Source organism: Natator depressus, chromosome 5 (assembly GCF_965152275.1).
Source record: "Natator depressus isolate rNatDep1 chromosome 5, rNatDep2.hap1, whole genome shotgun sequence".
Taxonomy (NCBI): domain Eukaryota; kingdom Metazoa; phylum Chordata; order Testudines; family Cheloniidae; genus Natator; species Natator depressus.
Genome location: NC_134238.1, coordinates 131,319,887 through 131,347,719, shown reverse-complemented (window position 1 = coordinate 131,347,719; position 27,833 = coordinate 131,319,887). Strand labels below are relative to the sequence as shown.

The following is a 27,833-nucleotide window of genomic DNA, read 5'->3' as shown; positions in this document are numbered from 1 at the left end:
TTACGAGTTTGTGCTGGTGTAACGAACTAGTGTGGATTGCCTTACTAGAGACAGAGCCAAAGACATCCTTTCTCCAACCTGCTCTTTAGACTGGGAAGTGAAACAGAGGTTTGAAGAAACCCACCAAAAACACAAAAACGGTTTGACAAAACACAAAAACAAACTCTCAAATGCTTAGTTTTGAGTCTCCTTATTCTTGTGATATCATCATTTCACAAGCATGCCAGTCACTATCCATTCCACAATGCCAGCCAAGACCTGACTTTCTAATTCAAAACAACCAGAAGGAAAGGTGGAAAGCAGCATAGCTCCACTGAAGCTCAGCAGTGTAACAGCTGTGGATTTGGCCCTTTATCTGGATTATTATTGTTTAAAACAGCAACAGACTACAAGGGATCATGCTACACACAAGACCGCACTTTAATGTCCAATATTTACACAGGCCTTTCATTTTTGTTTTTCAAAAGAATTTGGTGCTTCCCGTCCAATTTTTTATTAACATTAGACAGACATGCCTAGTTTGGTCAATGTGTGTATTCAGAGATGTCACTCAGTTTAATAAAATCACTGATATGTTGGGGGTAGTGTAAAGATGCTCACTAACATGGTAAAACCCTATTAAAGAGAGAGCTCTGATGATCATACTGCTGTATAATGTTTCTCTAAACAAAAGCTCAGTGTTGCAATGATTATTGTTTTGTTTATGATATTTACATGGCAAGCTGTTAAAACTTCCAAATAAATAAATAGTTTTTGCGGGGGAGAGAATTTTGTGCTTACAGAATGTACCGATTCCCATCTAAGGAGCACCTGATACCATGGCGACAGTCACCTTCTACACCAGAAATACTGTGCACATGTAGAAGTCCCCCTTCCACAAACCAGGTGTGGTATAAATAGGATCAGCTTCCCATGTTGTCTCACTAATAAGATTCAGTATTGACCTGCAGGGCCTACCCCTCTTGGAATTGAGAGGGCAGTTCTGCTTCTATGCCTCTTTAGGCCTTCACCTCACCACCAACACAGTCCATCAGGTTATTTCACCACAGACCTCCAAACAACTGCTTACTGCTGACCTGGACCAGTTTACATCAGCATTATAGCGTTTCTATGATTCTTCTTTTTACTGACAACACAGCCAACAAGGACCAGACCACCAAAAGTGCCCTCGAAGTCTACTCTCACTCAAACATCTCAGCTCCAGGACATACACTGTAAAGCTGTGCTCATTGCTCCCAATAAAAAGCTAAAATAAATGAGCCATACAGATTTAAATTCCTTCATGCCTTGTAATGCATGGACCAGCCTAAATGTGTTTCTTTGGACCTTTAAAAGTGGTGCCTTGGGAAACAAATTCTGCCTGACCTGGAGGTAAAATTTCTACTGGGTGCTCGCCACAGAACCATTTTATTCCAGCAAGGCTGCGACAAATGTGCATTTCGCCATTTTGGTTGTGCACCCCTCCTGCCCCCCTTCTTTAATGTATTCTTTCAGGCTCCACATTTTCCACTCCCACTCCCACCTCTCTTTCAAGCCATCCTGCTCTAGTTCTGTTCCATTCATTTCAATGCACGTGCATAGTAAATAGGCCTGATTTATAAGCTTTCAACTGTACTTTGTTGCCATATAGCTACTGATTCATGAAACAAGTTCAAATTCATTTGATATAATATCCATGTTTGCCACTTACTCTCACTCTGATCCAATTTTGTGTCATCAGCAAATTAACTAGATTATAGCCAGCCCAGGGGAAGGTTATTTATATATGTTAGAACAGTGGAGGTCCAACTACTGTGTATTGTGCGAACCCCACTTAATACTTCCCCCAGTGGGGCATAATAGCACCTTTCACATGTACTGCCTCCTTTCCATTATTCTGACCAATTGTTTATCTATTCCACGTATCACCTGCAGCTTACAGGTCTGAGTTACACAGAACTCTATTCAGCCCCTTCTAAAAATCCAAAATGAACCATATCAAAAGCATAGCAATCATCAATTTGGTCTGTAACCAACTCCGCAATGTCAAGAAAATTACTAAAAGCATGTTATTCCTTTCCCAAGTGATACTGAGAATGTTCATATGATTATTACTTCACCTGTGCTCTTCTAATTGGCTGCTGGTGGCTTTTATTATTTTCAAAGTCATTTAACTATTAACCTAGTTTAAAGACGATCAAGCTATTTGGGACAAATTCTGTCTTGGCCTCTGGTCTCAATACAAATCTGGACTGTTTAACAGAGACCTCCTCTGATAATGGGTGTGTTTCAGTGTACCTAAAACTTTTTAACCAGAACCCTTTAACTAATATGTACTCCTCTTTAAAAATAAAAAGGCTACAATATTGAAAACATAACAGGCGACAGAGGATAACTGCAATTCATGCCTTGCTCCTGTAATCAAGACTTGGAGCTCTGAGTGTGAGCAATAGAAAGCAAATGCATCATCCCTCCAAAGCCCGTTACATTGACTCTGCTCATCTCTTGATACCTTCATCATTAGTAGAACCTTGCTAATTCACATTAAAGATTGGTAGATCCATTGATAACGACTGAGTTTTGAAATCTGAAGAGTCACAGAAATATTTTTTTAAAACGCAATAATGCACACCAGATATACTTTACTCATTGGACTAGCTTAGTATTAGCAAAAATGGCATTAGTAGCAGCTCGGTCAGTATTCACTGCCCAGTGCCAGACATCATCCTGTGAAAGGAAGGGATCTGAACAGGGCTGGTCAAAACTGTCTCACTGAAAGGATGTTTTTGAAAAAAGAAAAAAAACAGCCTTTTTGGAACATGTTTGTGCTGTTCACATCTTTACAAGTTTTCTTTGAAAAAAATAGTTTCTATTTTAGTCTTTTGGGGTTTCTGCCTTTCTGGGTTTATTCCTCTTTCATTCTTTCCCATTCCCCCCATTCTTCCAAAAACACTAAGTGATTAGAAATGAAATTTTTGTTTCAACAACGACAAAACAAAACAAAATTCCAGAACATTCTATGGAATATTTGGAACAATATTACATTTCTTTCTTTCGAGCTTTTCCATGGAAAATCTGATCTGAGGAAATCCCAGACAACCTTGGAAGATCTGGAAGATCTTGGAAGAGCTGGAACTTCTGCCCAGCCCCTTGTGCATCTATTTTCTTTGTCAATATGGCTCACTCAGGAACCATAGTAGTTTCTTGCCTAAGTACCAACTCCCTTGCCGGCCTGGGGGTTCAAGATGTGGAGCTTGACATTGCAGTTGCATTATCTCCCTATAAGCTTGCTAGGGTCTCTGTCATATATAGCATCCATACTCCAGTTCTGCATCTGCTCTATTCAACCACACTGACCAAAATTCCCAGAGCCCCAAGCAGCATGCTTCTCTTACAATGGGCTTAAGGGAGGTGGGAAAACAATGCCTCTTCGACTTCACTCACCATCTTTACCCACCATCCTGATACAGCCAATATTTTGGACTTCTTTTATACACACCCTGTCGCTTTTAGGGGGAGATTTTCAGAGGCACAGATAGGGAGTTAGATATCCTGTTCCCACTGATTCTCAGTGGGAGTTAAGAATCTAATTGTGTCTTTAAAAATCTCCCCCATAAAACTTTGCTGAGATGTGCAGACACCCTGACATACTCTGAGTATCAGTTATGGGCTGGACAAGTTAGAGGAGCATGAATTAGTGAGGTTCTTCCGAAGATCATATACTAAAGCTTCAAACAAATTTATTCTCATTTTAGAAGCAACTTCAGATTTTCCTTTACAAAGTGACCAAAGAAACTGCCTTTGGGGCAGGCTGTTGCCTTAATATATGTGTGTGTGGGTGGGTGTGTAAACAGCACTTTAGACAGTTAGGATCTTGCTCTGAGGCACCTCTTACCATTAGAGTCCTCCACTTCTTCAGCAGGAGTGTGGTTCTTGGAGGCGTGTTGGGCGAGTGAGGCTACAAGGCTGACAATGCGGGGTCTTGGTAGTGTCAGTGCTTTCCCATGCACTTTCAAGGAGTGCTCTTTCAGCTGGCTGATTGTCATGGTGGAAAATGAGCAGGAGGAGCATTTGTAGGCATGTTCACCTGGGTGAGCGAAATACAGGCAAGTCATCAGCTCACAAAAGAAATAATGGGGCCCCATTCTTCTCCTACTGAACTCAATGGCAAAACTCCCATTGACTCCTCTGGTGCAAGACTGGTTCCAAAGAAAACCAGCTATTTAGTTTTCCTGTTGGAACAGTCGGTACTGGAGTCTATGGATAGTGACACCTGCCATATGACAAAGATATTGCCCCTTTGAAACCCTGGCCCCCTTGTCACATGACGAGAGGCCAGCAAATAAAGACCAGTCTCTCATCAGCACTCCCGTGCATCACAACTTTGTTGCATGGTGTTGGAAGAAAACAATCTTTGGCGAAATGGAGCTGATTGAATCCCTCAAGCTGAAAGAGAGCTGGAAGCGGTGGGTACAGGACTTCCAAATTTTCTTGGAAGCAAGAGGCCTTTCACAGTCGTTGGAGAGGGTGGAATCCTCCATACTGCTACATGTGGGAGGTCCGGAAGCATTACAGAAGGAGCACGAAGGGCATTACAAGATGCTAGCCAAAATCCTTCAAAATCTTCAAGAATATCGTGATCCAGGCAATCTGGGAAAGGTACATTTTCCTGACATGAAACAAGCTGTCAGGCAAGATCATTGGTCATCATGTAACAAAGCTAAGTCACGTGAATTATGTGTGGTATAAGTGATAACCAGATCAAGGCAAGGTTATTACAAGAAATGGACATGACATTACTAGGAAATGTGGATATTTGTAAGGCTAGCGAAAACTGTTATGGAAAGCATTAAGAAGAAGTGAAAGAACAGAAGTGCTTGTAATTCTAAGTACGTTCCAAGCCATAAAGACAGATAAACAAGGATAAACAAATTGGAGAGACCAGATTTGTTTGCAGTAAGTGCGGAGGCAACTGGAACACAAAGCAAAGTTGTCCAACACAAGGGTTGTGGTGTTACACATGCAAGTATCGCTCTTATTTGGAAGGGAGAACAAAGCACCACACCGAATAAGCATGGGTTACAAACAAACCACAAAAAAACAAGACAAAAATAAGTGTAAAGTATTTATGAACATTAGCTGGAGGACAAAGCTTTGATAATGAAGATGCAGAAACAATTCTTTTGGGGGGGGTCTCTTCATAAATTTAGAAAACAAGGTTCTGGAACAGATTGGGTTTGTGACACGGAAATAAACAAAAAGAGAATTTGAAAATATATACTGGAGCCCAGTGTAACATAATCACAGCAAGCATAAACAAAAAGGTTAGAGACCACCCTGTGCTAAAATTAAAAAACAGCAGCTAAGCTTCTTTAGTAAAAGACAATGGCAAGCACACACTGGTGTATCTGGAGAAGGACAGACCACTCAGAGCACGAAGTAGTGGAACAAGAATTCTCATGTGGTCCCATCTGCAAATGCTGATTAACAAAGGTGTACAACACATTTACAGATGATATGCAAATGTTATTCTTCCAGAATATGATTGGTTGCTTAGTGGGACAGGACGCATTAAGGATGTAATGCATCCCATTGACATAGACACTAGCATGCTGTCCAAAATACAGTGAGCAAGAAGGATGAGCTTCACGATATGGTAAAATTAGATGTTATTGAATAAATACAGGCCCCAACTGACTTTATTAACATTAAGGATATCATAATGAAATCAAACAAGTTAAGTACTCTTATGGATCAAGAAGATTTGAATAAGGTTATCAAACATAAGCACTACTCTATGAAAACAGCTGAGGTGGTTGTATCTAGGACTTCAAAATGCAAGAGTACTTTCAGTTTTGGATGCAAGGCAAGAGTTTTTGAAAGTCTGACAATAGAAAAACTACAAAGACCTATCTTCTACTCCCCATTTTGCAGATTATATATAATATCCCTTTGGGACTGTCTCAGATCCTGAGATGTACCAAAGCATCATGATCCAGATTATTTAGAATGTGAATGGGGTGGAAGTAATTGTTTAAATGATCTGCTGATTTGGGGTGAAGACAACAACAACACAAGAGGCACCACATAACGTTCCGTAACATGCCACAGAAAGAACGTTACATTGAACAGGAACAAATGCCAGAGAGGAGTGAATGTAAAGTACGTACTCCATGACGAATGAAGTTTGACCAGAGTCAGAAAGATGGACGCAATTGTACAAATGGAAAGACCCAGAATAAGAAGCAGGCTAACGTATCTAAGCAAATTCACTTCTAAATTTGTACAGATTAGCACTGGTCTGATCAGGGAGAGAAAAAGTTTTGGAAATTTAAAAAAAAAAAAAGCTGTCATGGAAGTGCTAAAACTGGACTATTTTGAGATTAGAATGAGACTAAGATCTTGGTTGATTCAAACTCACATGGGTTGGGGGTAGCCTTCCTGGAAGGTGATTACTTATATTTCCAGAGAGCTGACTAAAAACACAACAGAGCTATGTTTAGATTGAAAAAAAATGCTAGCAACTTTTTGGTTTCATGAATGTCTATTTGGTAGACACTGGTTGAAGCAGAAATAGACCATGAAACTTTGGAAATCCTATTACACAAACCATTGTGCAAAGCACCACCTAAACTCCAGAAAGTGACCACAAAATTCCAAAATGTGAGATACAGGCCCTGTAAGGAGTTTCTCAGAGCAGACATGGTTTCAAGATCACCTATATATAGCAAAATCAAGAATCTATAGAAAAAGGAGTTTGGAGGAAATATGGCTCACTTACAAATTTTTAAACTAAATTTTGACAAGCTCAAACAGGAAATACAAAATAGCCCAACTGTACAACAGCTTGAGAGATTAATTCTAAATGGACGGCCAACAAAAAACATCCAGGCACCTCCACACATGAAAACTTATCGGGAGTATACAAACTGAAACCGCTGTTTAAAATGGGTATCTCATAATCCCACACAGCATGAGGCCAGAAACGTTAAAACTAGTTCTCAGTGCCCAGCCATATACTGAGAGGTGTAAGAACAGGGCCTGGCATGAATGCTGCCATTGAAGATAAGGTACCCAAGTGTGAAATCTGCAGTCAATATAGGAAACAGAATGCAGAGCAGCAGCAAAACTATAGGCGACTCCTGACTGCCCTTCGTCCAAGGTTAATTTTGATCTATTTGAATTTAACAGGAAAGATTAACTTCTTGTTAGTGGACTACAACCAATTTTATTGTATTAATTGCGCCATTGCAGAACAGGCAGAAGGAACTGCTATGAGAACAAGATGTGACCATGTAAGCAGCAATCCCTGGAGGTTCAGAGATGTAGTTATTGACAGATGTCTAACACCGTTGGGTTTTAGTAATTAGCTAGATTACTGTGTGGTGGTTAGTTTTGGTTGACAGTCTACTTATCTGCATTTGATTTGATCTGCCTCTTTTTTTTTTTTTTTTTTTTTTTTTTAAAGGAAGCTGTAACAGTAGCCAAAGGAGTAAGTAGATATTGACCCCAGTCCTGTGATAACCTTTTTAATGCAGAAATATGTCACATGGCTGCGGCCAGGAAATCAAGATCAGTCTCTGAACAATCTTGTGTCTCATACCTTTAGACAGTCACAGGTGCAATATTTTGCTGTGATCCTTTCCCTCCCCATATCACTTTCCCAATTCCCAACTATCACAAGTGTGTTGGGTGTATGTACATATTCTACACAGCAGGGTAAAAAAGTCTATAAAATACTTCACTCCTCAACTCGTGTAAGTCAGCATAAGCTCCATTTACGTCAATGGAGCTATGCCAGTCTAAACCAGCTGAGGATCTGGCTCCAAGTTCAGTTTGCACATTGAAGCCAACACATGACAGTCCAAAATGCAAATCCCAGCTCATTTCAGGAGTCATTTAAAATATAAACATATCAGAACAGCAGATCATCAACATATGAGTATCAAACTTGACTGGTCACCATTACTAGAAGCTGAATGACTGAGCACACTTTTAGAAACAAAAAGTGCAGGATTTTCAGAAGTGCTCAGTGTTGGCCTAATTCTGCTCCCTCTGAAGTCAATGTTAAGACTCTCAATAATTTAACGGGAGCAGAGAGTTGACCAGTGCTGAACCACCTTTGAAAATCCCACCCAAAACTGGCAATGAAAAGTTTAACTGGTGTTAACAGTGGCAAAGAGAGTAAGACATTTGTTATAGTTGCTGCATTGTAAAATTGACAGAGACTTACCAGCATGAGCTTTGAGTATATGAGTTTTCAGGCGGCTATTATAGGAAGACTTGAATGGGCAGAGTTTGCAACGGAATGGTTTATGGTGTCCGTGGTGAGTCTGCATATGGCGATCCAAACTTGGCAAGGGAGAGGCAGAAAAAGGAAACACAAAATATTAAATAACTTCAGCTACTACTTCATATGCCAGGCTGAAAACCTAACAGGCCAGACTCTGCCACCCTTCTTCATGCTGGGTAGCACCTCAATCCAGTGAGGCAACTTGCAAAGCAAGGTAGTATCTAGCGTGAGGAAGGGTGGGAGAACTGAGCCCAACGTTATGCAGAATGCAAGCCACTTAAACAGGATAACTGGGAAAAATCAGGTGTTAATCAGTTTTATCCAGAGTGTAACAGGATAGATGCTATGGAACAGAGCTGGTTAAAAAACAAACAAACAAACCACAGCAATTTTTGGTTTGGCAAGAGTCCTTGTGAAAAGTTTGCCCCCTTTCCCCCTCCAATCAGCAAGTTTTGAAATTTTTCAACCTGCTCTATTGAGGAAGCCTTCTTTTGGCAAAGAGAATAGAAACGGACTAGTCTGTTCTGGGGAAGATGCCAGCAGGCTGTGCAGGAGCCAACCAAGGAGTTCCAGGAGCAAAAAAAAGATGGTTTTAGAGAGAGATTTGGAAGACAGTGCATGGAGCCCAAGAAAAAAGTGTGGGTAGCAGGAAACATCTATGCTAGGATCTTCTTTGTGAGAAGTCAAAGCAAGAGAGGGGGGTAAGAAACCCTTTCAGATTCCAGACTCTTTCTAATCAATCTTTATATAACAGCTCAATTCATAATTACATTTGATTTAGAAGAATGAAGCACTAGGTGAACATCATAATATCTGAATAAGAACCCCAGAGTTCGGAAGCTTCTCTAAACCATCTGATCTTCCCGAGTTCACAAATCTCAAGCGAGCAAGCACCAACTTTAGGCTGGACTAGACATATCCCCAACAACAGCCCCTTCTCACGGTATGTTAACATGTTTGACTCTTGTCCTTCTTTCAGCCTGCATGTGCAAGAGGTGCATGGCAACAGGATAATGGGATGGGGGAAAACAGTCTTTAGTCTCAGAAGTGCTTCCATTTTCAAATTTGCTTGTATTTCACTTACACTGGCAAATTCTTACTAAATATCAGCATCTTCACACACAATGCAGAAGTTCCTGCTACATTTTTCATCCTGTACTACCACAAAAAGAGCCTAATCTATAAAAATGCCTGTCCATCGGTGCAAAAGCTGCATTCTTAGTCCATTCAAATTAACACCTGATAGTAACAAAATGTACAGTATGTCTATTTACAGTAGCACTTCATAGCAAAATAATGTTATTGTAAATTCAATAAGGAGCTATAATTACTGCCAGTCCAGTGAAATCAACAAATCTGCTCAATGAATAAAATATGCGGAGCATCCATTTGCGTCGATACTTCACATAACAACAAAACCCCCATCTTAAATACCTGACAAGGAAACAAGCTTGCTTAACAATTAAAGCAGACTGTCCATCCAAAGAGGTATAATATATAATACTAGTCCATACAGGACCACATACAATTAAACTCAAACCATAGGTCCCATCTCTGAGATTCTTTTCCAATCAGTTTTTATTTAGGGTTTTTTTTTTTTTAAACTTGTACTACGGATTTTCTCTCTCCCAATTACCTATTTTACCCAAGTTAAAGAGATGACGTAGATAGTCACACAATATCTGATTGAACCTATTTCTATAGCAACCACAATTTTACAGAACTCCAGCTTGATCCTCCCTATTTAATCCCAGCATCTTCTTCATTCACAGCCATAACAACACTTGCCAGGGAAGAGTGCAGGCAACCTCAGTGCTAGAGTTGTGGGGGGAGGGTGGGGGGGGAGGAGGAGGATTATTTTAGTACAGAGACTTTTAAAGTGGCACAATCTGTATTCCACCAATGCAGTCCTGCCAAGGCCTGCCAATTCAGTATCGGAACCCCTCTGCTCAGAAGAGGCCCCCTGTGCCCAACACACATTCCCCGGGGGATGCCCTGTCCTTTTACCTCTCAGAGCCTGTAAAACAGATTATGGTTATAACCGAGCTGGACACACTTAGGATGCTGGTGGAAGTGTCACTGTCTAGAACACAAGATTTGTTTTCTGTGTCCTGCTCTCTCCCTGGTATGGATCTGGTTGCAGAGCAGACACACTTAAGCCTGACTTACGATGCTGTGGATGATGCCACAAATGTTTCAGACAGAACAGAGCATGGCTCTTCCCTCCTTCGTTGGATGAGTAGGTGTCTCCTTGGAGGATAGATGAAGCATGCATGTGTTCTCAAGCCTGTCAATGGGGGTTTGGTGTGGGCGAATCCTACGGAGTACATTTCTTTGTGGCAGGCCTTCAAGAAGTTTAAAAAGCCAATTAAGCAGCTACCTCTCTCCCTAGTCTAAGAAAACCTTTAGCACATACTTTGTGAGAAGTTTGTTTATTTCTGCTAATACTTAATCTGTTGCATCAGAAAATGGAATATGTTGTGGAACTCATTCAGAGAAGAGCCCTATACTCTTGTGGATAATGTTTTCATAGAACAATTTACATAACACAATAAAAAAAATCAAGATTTTTTTAAGTTCAGCTCTTGAGAACTGCTCAGCATTAAAGAGACTACATCTCTCTAAATCAACCCAACAAAACTCCACCAACAAAAAATCACACTGCTATCTGAAAACTGTTGCTATAGGTAACACCCAGGTTCCTTATTTATGAGTATCTCCCTCTTTTCTTTCCTGTTTATTTTATTAATTTGACAGCACTGCGTAGAAGGTCAGTTTCATTGTTTCCTCTGTGTAGGAAGTTTGCCCCTTTTGTTTGTGTGTTCTTCCCCCACAGAAAAAAGGAGAATGAATATTTTAAAAAAAAAATATGAAAAGAATCAGAGACATTGGTAAGGGGACTCAGAAGAATGTGAATACCTGAAAACTAGAAAAAAGGGGCAGGAGAGCAGTTAAACAGTAAAGGTGTCCAGTTTTCAAGTGTACAGTGCCCCCATTAATGTCAGCACATATGAAAACAGTATCACTGGTCTGTACTTCTATTGCAAAAACTTACTTGTGCCTGAAAGCAGAGACAAAGGAGCAATACTGGCAGCTGTACTTGTCTTCACGGGTAAACATGGCCAGAGCCAAATGACTTCTCTCATGAGATCGCAGACCCTGCATAGACATCAAAACCCGGTCACACTGGCTGCAGTGGTAGCCCCCAGGCCTGGTTTCATCTTCCAAGGATGCTCCAGATTCAGCTTCTGTAAATTCCACCATGCCATGGTCTTTTGCTCCCTCAAAACCCTCCAAAGTTGTGTTTGAAGAATCTTCCGCTTCCTGCTAAAAAACACATACCCCCCCAAAGCCATCAATTCTCTCTCCCTTCTGCCTTGGGTCTTCCCCATGTGTTAACTTTCCCATCTAAGCTTCCCTTTTCAGAATGTCTCCTGGAATCCAACTACATCCATGTTCTAAAGATATCCCTGCACCGTTCCCATATCATCAATGGCTTCCTTCAGGAAAAGGTCTCCCAGTTTCAAATCTATTCTAAAAAAAGACTAAATCTCACAACTGGCCCTAAGTAATATTGTCAATATCATCACAAAAGCCATGGAATTGGAGCAGAAACTGAACTAACTACCGTCTAACTCCTGGAAGTGGACCCCACAAAACAGGTTAGAGACACATAGGAAGGTGGTATGGAGGAAACTTGCATTGTCCTTGCCTCTGGGCTAACCCAGACCTCCCCTTTCCAGGGCTGTTGAGCAGACACTTTCTCATGAATTTAGTGCTGGTGGAAACAACAGGCACTCTATGAAAACGCTACTCCTCTTCAGAAATAGTTACTTGTTTCTTGTTCCCCTCCCTTAATATTATTCACCATGGCACATATTTTGTTGTGATCAGCAGCTTAAAATTGGTAGAGAGTGTGGCACCACATTCATTTCACCTTGGTTTTCAGCTTTCTTGCTCAACTACTTAAGTAATTTCCTTTTGCTCAAAAAGATGGCAACGGTCCTGTAAGCTACGCTTGAAAAGGATAGCTGGGCAGGAGAAAAGGAACAATCTCTTTTGTAGCATCACGTAAGCAAAAGAGGAGGGCAGTGAAAGGACAACAAAATAATAAAAGCCCTCTTAGGTAGAGCAGCTCAGACCCTTCTGGATTTAGTTGCCCTATCGCAGGATGCAGTAGGGGTTAGAAACACGGGACTGTGGGGTCAGCTCTGCTACTCAACCCACTCTGAATTCTCACTGCAGCAAAAGGAATGTGTTCACAGCTCCTGCGGCACGATTGCACGCACACGCCCCAGTTGATATCCTGAAGAACCTGCTGTTAGGTAGGAAACCCCAGTCCTCCCCTGCACACCTGATTTCCTAGAAGCAAAAGTCCATTTGCACATGAAAACTAAAGTGCATTTACAATTGGCCTCTTTAGTTGGGCCAATGGCTCCAGTAAATGACTAATTAGCCATCTGAATGGCTGTTTGCATATACAAACACCCGGTTTGCTTGTGTCATTGTAACTATGCATGCAAGCATGTAACACACAATTTCATGTACATTTGTGCATGCACACTTCAGGCTTCCTCTTCTGAAAATTTTGCCTTCAGAGGCAAAGACAGTAGAAAAGTAGCCCAGAATAGCTGGACAAGAGCTTCCTGCTCAGAGGCCTACGCTTTCTACCATGGACAAGACAAATTCCTTTCTGCAAGAGAAATGGGATATACTCAGTGGCAAAAAATAGTCTTCATGTCCTGAATCAAAGGTAGAAGAAAGTTGTAACTAATGTCTAAAAAAATCTAGCATTAAAATAATCCAGAGACAACACAGAAAACTGTCCATTAGATTTGGATGATGGATTTAGTAAATCAGTACCTAATCCAAATTGAACTTAATGAGAGAGTCTGCCCATCAGCTTCCGTGAGTTTTTTGATCGGGCTTTAATCTCAAACAAACACATAGCCAGTTCTTATAATTCTCACCTTTACGGTAGCTGTCACAGACGAGACATTCCCATACTGAACATGCTTGCGAAGGTGATTACAGATGGCTCGAAGGGTGGGATGAACTTCCACGCAAAATTTACATTTGTATCCAACAACTTTCCTCTCCTTAAATTTTGATACATCTTCCAAGTGACCGAATGTCTGTTGGAACACATCAGTATAATCAACAAAGACACTGAAATTTGCTTCCAGAACTAACTTAACCAAAAAAAAAAAAAAAAAGAGAGAGAGAGAGATTACAAATGTACTCTGAGACAGCATGGATTTTAAAACCAAAACAATTAGGCAAGCCATTTTTGTTTGTTCAAATAGAAAAGAAAAAGGCCCACTCTCTTGGCGCTTTAAGGACAAAGATACAGATTTTGCAAAGCCATCTAAATGACTTACACACACATCCATTAACATAGATGGATAATGTGTTCAAATCCCTTAGGCTGGTTTGCAAAATCTCCTCTCAAGTTTTCAATTAGCCTTCGTTAATGCCTTTAAAATATACAGGTAAAACATTTCCATAGTATGAACTCTGAATTTCTGCCTGTGACAATTTTATTAATTTTTAATTACAAGGCCCAATTATGCCATTGGGTGACTCTGATATAAACTATGAGTCACTCCTTCGCAATGGTAAATAGTTACTCCAGATTTACACCAGTGAAACAGAACAAAATTTGGTCCAAAGTTCATATGGGGCCTGATCCAAAGCCTGAAGTCACTAGAAAGATACCCACTGATATTAATAGGCTTTGGATGAGGCCCCATGCCAGACATATTACCCCCATTCTGCTGACACCATGTCTTATTGAGTAGGCTATTCCTGAGAAGGAAATTTGTGTTATTACAAGGAATCATGACCAGGGGGATTGGGAAAAAGACAGGCCAGTGGCCTTGTAATAGAAAGTCACATAATTAAGTGCCAGATAAGGAGGCTACTCATAGGAGGAGAGGAGGAAACAGCAATCCCCTAGGAAACTCTAGAAAGAGATACAGAAGGGGGCGGGAGGGGGGGCAGATGTAATCAAGCTAGAGCATTTAATTGATTTATAGAACTCATTGGCACACTAAGTCGCTTGCTTGTAGCTGTTTGGCTGCCAAAGAGCACATGCATGGGGACACTAATAAGAAGCCGGGGAGGGACTGGGGGTGTTGAGAGAACACACACACACTCTTACCCTCTCTTGTTTGAAATCTGCAAAAGCACCATCTGCATATTTCTGCTTGCTCAAAAGCTGTTTCCTCCTCTCTTGACGTTTGGCACGCTTCTGGAATTCCTCATTGTGACTGTTCAAATGTGAGGTCAGTTCTGCCATGCTATGCAGTTTACTATCACAGTGCTTGCACTGGTAGGCAGAGCTCTGAGAGCGGGTGCCACATCCCAGTATGGTAAAGTCTCTCTTCAAATCCTTGCTGTGGTGGTCAGTGTAATGCATACACAGCAGCTCGGCTGTGCTGAAGGACAGTTTGAAACATTTTATACACCTGAAAGGAAGCCACTCGATTTCCTGAGCCTCATTCTCCACCTCAGACTTTTCAAAATCATTTCTCTCCTCACCTAGGATCTGCTTTTCATGCTCGTCAGCATACACAGCTGTAAAGTAGCCCCCCAGCTTGCTCGCATGCTGCTTCTTAGGGAAAACACCAGGGTGACGCTTCATGTAGTGGGACACGATGCCTTTTTTGCTAAAGGACTGGAAGGAACAAAGCGAGCACTTCTTCTTTTCCACTGCCCTCCTCAGCTCCTCGCTCAGTTGAGGAGAGGTGTCTTTGGGAGGAGACGGAATGATCACTTTACTGGGCTTGTCACTTACCGTCCTGGAGGCTGCCAGGCAATGAGTGTAATAAGCGTCAATGTCGTGCCGTTTCTGGTAGTGTGCTGCAAGCCCTTTGCGGATGGGGTTTGTGTAGGAACACAAAGCACATTTGAACAGGTTGTTTTTGCCTTCCGGCTGTGCCCGGACATTGTTGTGTTTGATGCGGTAGTGCCTGGCTATCCCCTTCCGGGTGGAGCAGAAATATTTGCACAGCTGGCACCGGAACACTGTGTGCGACACGAGATGAGAGCTGGAGAAATGAGAAGCTGGCACGGCGACTTCTCCGATGTCCTCAGCAGCAATTTCCGGAGAAGCCTTTATTTCAGGGGTACTCTCCGCCTCCATGGACGCAGACACCTTTGGTGGTGACTGTGCAAACACATCAAATTCAGGTTGGTTGTGGTATTTTTCATAGTGAATTTTAAGCTTTTCCAAAGTGCCATGGGTATAAGGGCATAATTTGCATCTGTAAGCACCATACCCTTGCTTGAAAATCCTACTTGTTTCTTCCACATCATTCTGGGACATGTCATTAGACTGCTCCACGTCATGCACAAAATCCTCAGCGGTGACCTTTATTGACGGATGCCGTTTCTGGTAGTGTGTAAGGACACCGTGGATGCGCGTATTAATGTAAGGGCAATGCCTGCACTTGTACACGGCTCCTGGGTTAATGTCTATGTCCTGTGCAAAATCTGCAGCTTTAACTTTCATGCCAGGATGTTTTTTGCCATAATGTGTCAGGAGGCCGTGCAAGTTATTGTATTCAGACTGGCATACTGTGCACTGATACGGTGTGGAGGATATCGCAGGGTTTGCAGAGGCCAGCTGGACATTTTTTTCTTGGGGGAGGCTGGAGTCTTCTGTACAATCCACGTCCTGTTCCATCTGTGATGTGGTTATCTGGTCTTCAGAATTAACCCTAGTCCCAACTTCATCGGACTGGGTGCCAGCTTTCTCAGCAGCATCTTTCTCCTTGATGATATCCAGCAACACAGATTCATCCCCATTCATGGCCCAAGGATGAAAAGCCTGATAGTGATTAGTAATATCCCAAATGGAAGATGCTTCAAAAATGCAGTCTCTGCATTTATAGGTTTTTGCCTCTGATGGCATCACTAGGGCTGGAGGGGAAGGATCTGGACCTGCCCAGAGTTTAGTGGCCATGTATGTATAGTCAACATAATGCTCAGGATGTCTCCTTTGGTAATGCACGAGCAAACCGCTAGGCTCTGTATGTGAATAAATACACCATTCACAGTGATAACCAGCTTCTATTAAGCCATCCAAAAATGCCCATCGTAAAATGGATGTAACTGTGGCCTTCAGGCTTGGATGGTCTTTTTTAATATGCTTCCTCAGTGCGTAAAAATAAGGCGACGTGTAGGAACACTGCCGGCATTTGAGAGCTCTTAGTTTAGCCTTGTCCCGCTCTGCATTGGAAGTGGGTGCAGGCATGCTGCTGGACAATTTTTTCTGGCCACGATCGCAAAGGCTCCTAATCGTGGCTGTGTGCTGTCTAATCACATCTGCATTGGCTTTGAAGTCACGATGCTTCTTTTGATAATGAATGAGCACGCCTTTAACGGTCCGATTTCCATAGTCACAATGCTGACAGAAGAACATTTCATTCTCAAGGGGAGCCACAGAGCTCTCAGAGCTGCCCCTGTTCAGCTGCACAGACGCTGGTGGCCTCTGAATGCCAGGTGGCATTTCACCACCCCTCATCATTGCTGCTGTGGGGGGCGTCTGCCTAATGTATTTCGCAGTGACCTTTATTTCTGGATGCCTTTTCTGATAGTGGACGAGCACTCCCACCACCGAGCGGTTGCTATATGAACAGTGCTTGCAGTAGTAGAGTTCAGTGGTGAGGTCTGGTGGTGGTGGTGGGGGAGGTGGTGGCTGTGAAGCCATGTTGGAAAGTTTTGGGGAGATGGGAGTTCCCAGCTCAAAGGACAGTTGAGCCAGGGCAGAACCCCTGTCGACAGACACCACCCGCATGGTCTTCTGAATCCTGAAATATGAAGCCTTTTCTTCAGGGTGTTTTTTCTGATAATGCACCAGAACAGAATGCATGTTAGGGCTTGCAAACGAACACACATCACAGTCATACACCACAACGCTATTAACTGAAGGCTCTTTCTGATTTTCACATTCTGGACTAAAACTCTTTGAAGCATTTTTATTAAATGTAGCAGGAACTCCAGCCCCGCGGGCCACCGGGGTGGAAGTTGCCATGGTCTTGGGAGCAGAATTCAAGATCTCTCTCAGTGTTTGTGACTCTGCATTTAACCCTTCTTGCTGTTCGACTACATAGCTTGAAAATATCATTGCATTGTTAATTTTAACAGTTGGGTGCATTCTTTGGTAGTGCGGCATCAAGCTTCTAACATTCGGGCTAGTGTAAGAGCAAAAGCGGCAGCGGTAGATCAGATCAGAATGATCAAAGTTGAGTACATTCATAGCTTCAGGATGATGCTCACCGTAATGCTGCTGCAGGTCTTCAAAGTTGGTGTAGTCAATGTAACATTCAAGGCATCTGTACACAGCACTGTGATCGTTAGGGTCCAATATATACCTAAAGCTGAACTTAATGTAAGGATGCATCCGTTGGTAGTGGGTGCTAACACTCCTCGCAGATTTGTTGCTAAAGTCACAGTGTTTGCAATAATAAAGCCGTCCGGAATCATTAAACTCTGCATTTTCACTGTTTTGATCAGATCCATACATACTCGACTGGCTGCCCAGAAGAGATGCATTAGGCCCTTGATGATCCTTCATGTTGACAGAAGAACAATAATAATCTTCCTCATCTTCAGATAAAGTTAGCTCAATTTCTGCCCCATTGGTGGAATTATAATCATGCGGCATGTTCCTGAAATTAGTCTCCTTCTGAGAATCATTAGTATCTCTTCCCCACATTTGCTGGGGTGCATAGGAACTAGACACCTCCATCAATGGCTCTGTTTGTTCTTCTTCCTTGTCCAATTCTACTTCTATCTCCACTTCATTGTCTTCCTCCTCCTCTTCGTCATCCTCTACGTTAATCACTGCATCTTCTTGTTGCTTGTTTTGGTTAATTTTGCTCTGTAGGTTGCTCGCTATTTCATCGATTCTAGTTCGCTTCTTCACAGGCGATAGATCTAGGGGAAAGTCATTTGTCAGTTTTCGAGAGGTCTTAGCTACAAAGTTATTTTTAGATGATAACCCAAGAATTGAGGTCTGGCTTTTCTTCACAGTGCTGGAGGCAGCGTGGGCATCCACCTCACTCTCTTGTGGAGCATTGGATGACGGTCCCTCGTATTTTGGCAAGTTATCACAAAAAGAATGCTTGTGTTGTTGATGAACTCGGAGACCTTTCAAAGTAGTTGTGGAGTAGTTGCACAGCGTGCATTTATAGGGGTGCTGAGAGTGGGGTTGAGGGGACTGCTGCTGTTGCTGCTGCACGGATTCCATCATTCCGCCTGACTTCCTGCCATTTATATTTCCACTTTCATAAGACACTGTGCTTTCATTCAGAGAGGAGGCTATGCTTTCACTCTGGGAATTCACAGCATCCCAATCTGATGTTGTACCTGTATGACATTGTTTATGAGCTCCAAGTTTTAATGAACTCTTACAAGTGAAAGGACATTCATCGCACTTGTATACAGCCGTCTTCCCAGAGAGGTGGATGTTCTCAATATGGCGGGAGATGCTTCGGCGGTGCATAGTGAGGAAAGGGCAAAAAGGACACTGGAACCTGTTCATGTATCTTCTAAAGGGGATCCCCTTTGTTTCCAATAATTTGTTACCATCAGATCCCATCAGCTGCTCTGCAGACATTCCTGAGGTCTGGTGATCCATGGAGTTCAAGCCATTCTCACTGTCTATTTCATTTAGCTCTTCATCAGAGCTAGAGTCATTTAGCATACTATTAGTTTCCAGGTCAGCAGAAGAATTTGTCATGTCAGCTATTCCATAGCGGGATCTGTCAGACAAATTAACCATACCAGAGTTATGAGGTGACTTAGGCTTCATTTGAGGATAAGACACAGAAGAAAACTTTGAAGATGTAGAAGAATTGGGTCTGATAAGGGAGTTAGTCATGGAGCCTCTGAAGTTTGAGACGTTGGCATTCGGCATCTCACGTCCTGTAGCATTCATAGAGATATAGTTGGAGTTTGGGGCGGAGTTTGGTGCACTTTTGTTCTGCACATCAGGTAAACTGGTTCCATCCTGTTGCTGTCTCAGGCTTGACAGTATTTTTACCATGCTGCGATGCTTCTTCATCATGTGGTCACACCAGCGTTCCCTTCGAGGGGTCTGATAGCTACACCATTCGCAGCAAAAGTTGCCCCTAGACTTTGTTAAAGGCTTGACCATGGATTCCAAGATGCTACGCTCTACTACTTCAGCAGGCAGCTCCTTGCAGGATTCCTGCACCGGCACGGATGCGGATGCAGATTCAGATATGGCAGCTGTGGCAGTAGGGGGAGTTGAACTCTCCTTTAGATTATTTTTGTGATACATTTTCTGGTGCTTAATAATCCTTGCACGCCTTGGCGATTTGTAGGTGCAGAACTGGCAAGAGAAAACTTTGCCAAACCCCTCATGCATCATGATGTTGTAATTTAAGGATCCAGCAGCAGGCGGTCCCACCGAGCTCCCTCCAGCTTGTGTGCCATGCACTTTTCGGGTATGTTCTATGAGAAGGTTTTTGGATCTGAAGTAACGCACACAGAATTTGCACTGGAAAAACTTGTTTGTTGGTTTAGGATTTGGGGCCATGTGCTGGCTATAAAAACTCTGGCTATGGCTATAATAACTTCCAGTCCCCATCTGAGCTGCATTTTGCCCTAAAAGAAAAAAAAAACCCACAAGGAATAAATACATACAATTTCTTCCCCACGTACCACTCAATGATATAATACAATATTCAAGAAAAATCACATCCCATTGGGTCCATCAGTATTCCAACGCATGCAATACACTGGACTATCTCATTTACGATTCTCTTCTGTACCTGCTGCAAAACTCTGATATACAGGACGTAACGTGGTCTATATATTACTTCTAAAATAAAGTTTCTTTAAATAAACACATTAGTTTTCCCCTTGTTTATTCTGCCCCCCCCCACCATTCCTCAGACGTTCTTGTCAACTGCTGGAAATGGCCCACCTTGATTATCACTACAAAAGGTTTTTTTTTTTTCTCTCCTGCTGGTAATAGCTCACCTTAAGTGATCAATCTCCTTACAGTGTGTATGGTAACACCCATTGTTTCATATTCTCTATGTATATAAATCTCTCCACTGTATTTTCCACTGATGCATCTGATGAAGTGAGCTGTAGCTCACAAAAGCTTATGCTCAAATAAATTTGTTAGTCTCTAAGGTGCCACAAGTCCTCCTTTTCTTTTTTCGAATACAGACTAACACGGCTGCTACTCTGAAACCTGACATTAGTTTCAGACGTTCACCCTAAATAAATACATAACTTCTAAAATTCTTGATGATAAAAAACAGATAAATCCCCAACCCATTTCAGTGGTTACATACAAAGCAGTAATCAGAACTGATAAGGCAGTAACTAGACAATACTCACTTTGCTGTCATTATAATAAAATTAATGAAAATTACAAATTAAAATATGCCAAGACAGGCAGCAAAAAAAAGAGAGGTTTACGTTTACCTGCAATTTCATCTGCAATTGTAAATTCATCCTTTACAGAAGAAAATTCGACCTCTGTCTGGTTGCTAGCATTCATGGAGCCAGACCTTGGCTGGCTAGGACTTTCCTCAGAAACATCTGTTGGCTGCAAAAAAGCAGTGTGAACATCCTGAATGTGAGCTTTAAGGTCTTCATAGGATGGAGCTCGAAAATCACAGCCATCGCACTGCAGCACCTCCATGGTCCTGGATAATACTTTCACATCAGGAAATTCTGAAAGAAAAGGAATGGGGGAGAAGTACTTGTTACAGAAACATCATTCAGTGAACCATGACTAATATATAAAACCAAGCTGGTCAGCAATAAGGTTTAGTAACCTCCAGAAATGCTAACATTACAGAAGTAAGAACTCAACTTTTGCTCAATATGTTGAAAGGCATCAAGGAAATTCAAATTAACAGAAAATCCTACCTAAACGGCTCACGAGTTACTGAGCTGGGCTCTACAAATATTCAAGCCTTCTGACAAATGGATGTTGATTCAGTAGACCTTGGCTTTTCCCTTACTCAGGTTCTTTCTGCCTGGGCTTATTGTTACACTGACAGTCTGTCTCAAATAAAGATGAGGGAAGCACATGTGATTTGAGCAGCTTCATTACTCCCAGCCATTCATGCATTGACCTTTACTATTAGAAAATAGGATTTCTGCCTCTTTTCAACCAGCACTAACCTTCCTCTAGATTAGACAACTACTGACTACTTCATTGCCAAAGACTAAAAAGCCTCCTCGGGAAACTTGCATTTTCAATTAGTTTAAAACATCTAGTCAGTTTTGACCTTGATGGAAAAAAGAAACAATATGGCAGTGAAAGATCTGGATACATTGACCTTTGATAGATTGTTGCACCTTAACAATTCCACCAAACACAGAAGAGAGCTACATTCTTGGTTGGAATTCCCATAATTATGCCCAGAGTTATACCCTGTCTCTGGGATCAGGATTTTGATGGGGTGGTGGACGGGAGAGGAAGGGATTTTGCTGTCATTTAATAAAAACATTGCAACAGCACAATGGAAATATGAATAAAAAAGACCACGCCCCAAAGTTTCATGACTTCCTAGATTCCTCCACAAACCCTAATTTGATATACGGTGTAACAAACTGATCTTGGTAAAGCCAATGTAGTTCAGTACATGACCAGTTAATCCAGTGAGACATAATTCTGGGGGAGAATTTGTCTCTGTGCTCAAAATTTATGGACTGCTGTAGAAGAAAGAATATATAAACACAGGGAAAAAAGTCAAAGGCAGAGGTCCTCCTACCTCATGTGTTTCTTGGGCACAGTAGCAACTTATTATCTTAATGAATGAATTACTTCTTTAAGTTTCCCACATGCTCCACTGGGCTAGATTAACCTAGGACTTCCAGAGATCTGATAGAGGGAACGGCAGCCAAAATATTTTATGATGAAAATTCCATTCATTTATTGTAGAATATAAAATTACTTCTACAGCAAGATCAAAGTCCAATAATATTATGTCAATGCAATAAAAGAGGGCATTGCATTAGGATTTTACATACAGGAATGTTCCTCCTGATAGCCTGCTAAAATAAACTTCTGTCAAGTCAAATGCTGGACAGACTGCGCACACAGACACTCCAGATGTTTACCTACACTACTGTGCACACTGCATTTTGTCCCCTTTCTCCTTAGTCCCCCATAAAGAAAATGAACACTGCACCAGCTTCTTTTCAGCTAGCAAAGACACAATAATCAAGATACTCAAGTTTTTTCCTGCAAGTACCAGACCAAATTGTGTGGAAGAGGTTGCTATCTCTGCTCTGGATCAAATTACAGCAGTGAGTGAAGCCCCACCCCACGTCTCCTTTAGCACAGTCCATTAGACCTGAAAACAATTTTTTTCCATGGAGCAGACGACTCCTGCATTTAGAGCACTTCACAGAAAAGCAGATCATCCAGTTTTCACTGCCCATCCCCCAAAGCTTAGTCCTTTCATCTCAGCCAAACAAGCCACAGCTCTGCTGAATGTGTTTATCACACTTTCAAGAGATATGAGCTCCTGCGTCACTGAAGCTTTAAGACTCACTAAGCTGCCCTAGTCCTCTGAGCTTTAGGAGCAGCCATTTTAGCTCAGACAACTCATGCACTCAGAGCCTCATAGCTTCTAGCTTGTGCACAACATGGCCTCACTTATCTGAGCTTCATCTCAAGCACACACGATTTTTTTTTTTTTGCTAGAGTGATGCTAGAAAAAGCATCCTCATAAGAACACTACTTGCCTTCTTCTTATGATTTACCTTTTTCAACAGAGAATCTGCTGTTCCCATGCACTGTCAAAACCAGCACCTTTTCTCCCTCACTGATCATTTGCAAAGATCTCTGAAGGTTCTTTTATCCCATGAATGATAAATGTGTTGATTAGTTCCAGCACAACAGTATTACTGAAGCAAGACACTTGTCCAAACTGTCCTACAGACTGAAGCAGCCCTCTTAAACAGGGGGAGGGGTATGGGGGGAAGGAACCCTCCAGAATGCCTCAGCCTCTTGAGAGTCGTCCTTCTATGCACAGAAGACATACCATCTGACTCTGCTTGCCAGATTCCAAAGTCTAATGACCTTTGTTAATCACCAGCCAGCCTGCCTGCTTCAGCAAACTTTGCCAGCAGACACACCCTTCAACACAAAGGCTGGAGCTATTCCTTTTAAAAGAGGTTCTCTGAAAGCTCCATTGTGTGGAAGAGAGAAAAAACAAAAATCTTTCCTTAAAACTTCAGTCACTTTAGAAAGAACATAACAAAAGGCTTGCTACTGTGTGTCTTTTGGGAACATTTAGACTGGTTTACAAAACAAAAACCTGAAGGAAGAAAAATTGAGGTTCTGAACAAGATAAACGCAACGGCTTCAGCAGTGCATAGTTAGAGCATCTATATTATATAAAGTTACAGTTCTTTAATATTGTGGCACTTTCTGAAGTTATTCTCAAGGATGCTAGCTGTCGTCTAGATGAACTTGAACCACAGTCTCCTTGTTCTGCTACAAAGCAAATTAAAGGGTTATGAGATCAGTAAAAGCTACGGATTTTTAAAAAAACGACAAAAGACCCTTTCTAATGGGTTCTAGCTTTAATGTCACTAGGGCCTCTCCCACAAAAGCAGCACTGAGTCAGGGAAGAGGTTAATCTCACAGCAGATGAAAGGAACAAACAGCCTCAGGTACAGTTGAATGGCCTTCAGTTTGATGTTTTCACCAAGGCATGTACCGAAATCACAATGAATCGTATTTTGTGAGGCAGTTTGCTTTACTATTTACACATTTCTCTTTAAAATTCAAGCGCTGTTTGAAGGAAAAAATCAGAAACTTGTAGTTTGGGCTAAACTATCCAAAGAAACTGAAATGTGATGCATTCTTTATTTTTTTCCTTATCAACAAGGGATATGGAACTGAGAGAGACCCATCTATCTGCAAGCAAAAAAGAGCACATTTTCAGTGCAGATGTTGATACTCCATTGAGACATGCACCAAATAAAGGAGATAAAGCAAGATTTGCACAATTGTCCATCATGAGGCAGGAAAGGCAACACTTTCCATAGGTACACATACCAACACTGTCTTCTACATTCCAATTTTTTAGTCAACACACAATCTGTTTTATTTCCAGATATTGTGACAGCAAGATTTAGTTATTTATTTTTGTTACCAAATCAGCAAAATCAAAAGCAGAATAGGAAGCTTCTGAACTACTAAAGCAAAGTTTTAAACAAACCAAAAACAAAAAGCCCCAAAATAACAAACCATTCAAGGAATCCATACATCAAGCATGACCTCTACAATATTCCAACCCATGCCTTGTGACCATGCTAACTACAGATATCATAGCTTCTAAAATACCCATACTAATGCCAGCCTACTCTCCTCATGCAGCTAGGGAAAAATTAAAATTAAAATGTCTAAGTTTGTCTAAATTTGTTTGGTCTACATAGAGTGCAACCTTTTCTTAAATTATATGGCTGTTTCCCATGAAAAAAGAGTCTCTGATTTTCCAACTGGAAAAAAACTTGAGCAAACAGATTTCCAAGTTTTTGTAGTTTTAAAGCTTCAGGCTGAAGTCTCCTGTTCTCTCTACTTTTCTTCTCCTAGAGCTTGGCAACAACTGAACTTCAGTACAAATAGTTCTGAGGGACTTACTTGCGTTTTTTGTTTTTTTTTTTTTAAAGTGTGTGGTTTTGGTGCTTCAAAATACAAAATTAATTGTGAAGCCTAAAGTACTGTGACCTCAAAACTGAGCTTCTAGGGTTGACTACCCATCTGTTCTGTTTTGAGATGGAGTCAACAGTGCTTCTACAAGTTAAGAATACATACGTGAACAACCACAACTGAAAAGCTCATGCTGAGCACACACTGAACATCCAGCTCAATTTTAGTATCACCACCTTTAAAAATGAGTACTCCAATTTTCTGAGTTTTCCAACATTTGGAAGATCAGAAGCTTCTTTAGACCTAGGAAACAGAAGGCAAACACAGTTGGCAAACACAGTTTGCCAAGGTGAAGTTAATACAGAGCCACCCTAGGGTTGTATAGTTTATTACAGATGCACTGCTGCTAAACCTGCTACAACTTGACAAAATTCCCTTGGAGACTCATTTTACTTGGTCAAAACAGATCAGCATGAACAAAGGGTTTTAGCAGAGATTGAATTCGTGCGTTTGAGAAAACTTCTCCTCTAACAAAGTGCAGGAGGCCTCAGCATTGGTCTTCTTTTTTTTTTTGTCTCCTGGAGCCTAACCTCCCAGAAATAAACTATGAAACACTACAGCAATGTGATTCACCAGCACCTAATTATAGACATTACAAAATCTTCAAGAAATAGAACCTTAAATCTCATGAGTAACACCATAGGGTATGCGTTTTTTCCTGATACAGAAATCTAGATTTTAAAAGATGCCAGTATTTCACAGCTGCAGAACCTTCTCCTACTACAGATTAAATTACTTGTGAAATGCTTTATTTAGCCCAGGCATGTGTGGCTTCTGATCTTATTTTCTTAAGTTGATTTTTTTTAAACACTATCTACATTTAACCATTCAAGACACCATTGAATAAAACTATGGGACTTTCTAGCAATGGAAAAGCTGACATGTTTGAGAAATGTAAGCCTGAAGGGTGCTATAAAAAGGGTGTGTCTTGTCATTTATATTCTTCACAGAATAGAAAGAATGAGGACATGAAAGACCAAATGTGTGCTCTCAGTTATATCGATGCAATCTCACTTGAGGCAGTGGTTTCTTTCAAAAAGACAACCTAAAGTGGTTTCCTTAGCAGCAAACTCAATCCTCTCAAGACCTTTGTTGGTATTTTTTTTCTTCTTTTGTATTAGGAATGAAAAATAAAATCTATTTTCTTCCCTTATCTTTTTCATTTTTGTAGGTTTTGATGGTATTACATAGGTTGCAGTAGCCCACTTCCTTAGTTAATTCAGAGATCCAGTTTGGGTACAGTAGACTCTAAAGCTAAATTCTGCCTTCAGAACATGGGTATAGACTATAAAGTCAAACTCCCTGTATGTTAACCCAATGGTTAAGTCTTCTGCATTACTTTTTGAAAATAAAAGATATAAAACAAATCTGCATCCATCAGTCAAACACCATTCAAGTTGACTGTGTATGATGGTCATACATGCAGCTTCACCACATTTTGGCCATTAAGCACTTATCCAGCTTCCTATGACAGGTTTCAGAATAACAGCCGTGTTAGTCTGTATTCGCAAAAAGAAAAGGAGTACTTGTGGCACCTTAGAGACTAACCAATTTATTTGAGCATAAGCTTTCGTGAGCTACAGCTCACTTCATCGGATGCATACCCAGCTTCCTATGTGATCTCAATTTACCCATATTGAAAAGACATAACATATAAGACAGCATGAATAATCAAGAAATTCAGAAAGATACAAATGTGTCACAAAACAAAGGTTTCAGGAAAATAAACTATTGTGATCAGAGATGTGCTATACTCCAGGAATAATAAATAATAAAACCACAATTTGAATAGCAGCAATAAAAGACCTAAACACCTCTGCTAGTGTTTGGATATACATTTTAGACAATATTTTGAATGTGGCATGAGCTTCAAGCCAGGTTTCACAAAATGAAGTCTACCTAGTATATGCCGAAATTCTGGTTGACCACATTGTTATAAAAAACAGGCTCTATGAAGCTCCACAAGGAGCAAGAAATGCATGTGAACATAAACACACACACACACATAGAGACACACAACTAAATTCTATTCTGGTCAATTGAGTTGCATCTTCTTTCATGTCAGTGGAGTTGCATCCACTTATACCCATGCTCAATTTGGCCCTTTACAATGTGTGAGTCCGTGTCACATGCAAATCATTTATAACATTAGGTCAGTGCAATACAAATAAGAGAGTTTTCAAGCTACTAAACAGCTTGCAAAACCTTGTATCCTTAAAAGGAAAAAAAATCCTACGTGAGAGCTGTATTTTTATGAGACAGAGGAAAACTTCACAACAGCAGCTTTGGGAGTTAGGACATAAAGTACTTAGACCTTTCAGTGAGCAAAAACTTCAATTCTCAGAAAAGCTCTGGGTGTTTTCTTCTTGAGACCTTGACACTCACACATACAGAAACCACTACTGCAAACAGGTCAGAGCAACAGATAAAGTGCTACAGGCTCAACCTGTTCTCCAAGGCTGTCTTCACTGCAAAACGGATGGGTTTCAGCTACAGCAGGGTACCTGACATTTGTTAACTATCCCAGTTTAAAACCCCAGTGGAGACAATCCACTGTCATTTCTACTGCAAGGTACCCAGGCAAGGTCACTTTGCCTCGCTACCTTGCAGTCAAAACAAACAGTGCTTTGTCACCGCCTGGGTTTTACAGTGGGACAGCTAACATCTCTTAGTTGTCCCGTGGTCAACACACTTTAATTTGGCATTGAAAACAAAGCCCAAAATGATCTAAAATAATTTTGAACTGAAGTGTTACTTGGAAAGAAACCAGGGGGGAGTGTGGGTGGGTGGGGGTATGTTTAGACATAGGTTACTTGAATTCCACAAGAACAC

General features: G+C 41.2%; 1 protein-coding gene across 6 annotated transcripts in view; it reads right to left on the bottom strand.

Annotated features, from left to right (window-relative positions):
- Positions 1-27,833, bottom strand: part of ZNF462 (zinc finger protein 462) — a 102,356-nt gene that overhangs the window by 34,833 nt on the left and 39,690 nt on the right. For 3 of the 6 annotated variants that reach the window (XM_074953674.1, XM_074953675.1, XM_074953678.1), the window contains 6 exons: positions 20,747-20,998; positions 14,436-19,912; positions 13,243-13,407; positions 11,328-11,599; positions 8,213-8,331; positions 3,875-4,066 (listed from right to left, as the gene is read on the bottom strand). In XM_074953674.1, the coding sequence (XP_074809775.1) occupies positions 3,875-4,066; positions 8,213-8,331; positions 11,328-11,599; positions 13,243-13,407; positions 14,436-19,912; positions 20,747-20,966 (6,445 nt within the window). In that variant the 5' untranslated portion in view covers positions 20,967-20,998. Of the gene's footprint in view, positions 1-3,874; positions 4,067-8,212; positions 8,332-11,327; positions 11,600-13,242; positions 13,408-14,435; positions 19,913-20,746; positions 20,999-27,833 lie in introns of those variants that run through there. The other 3 variants (XM_074953673.1, XM_074953676.1, XM_074953677.1) reach the window with 3 other exon arrangements.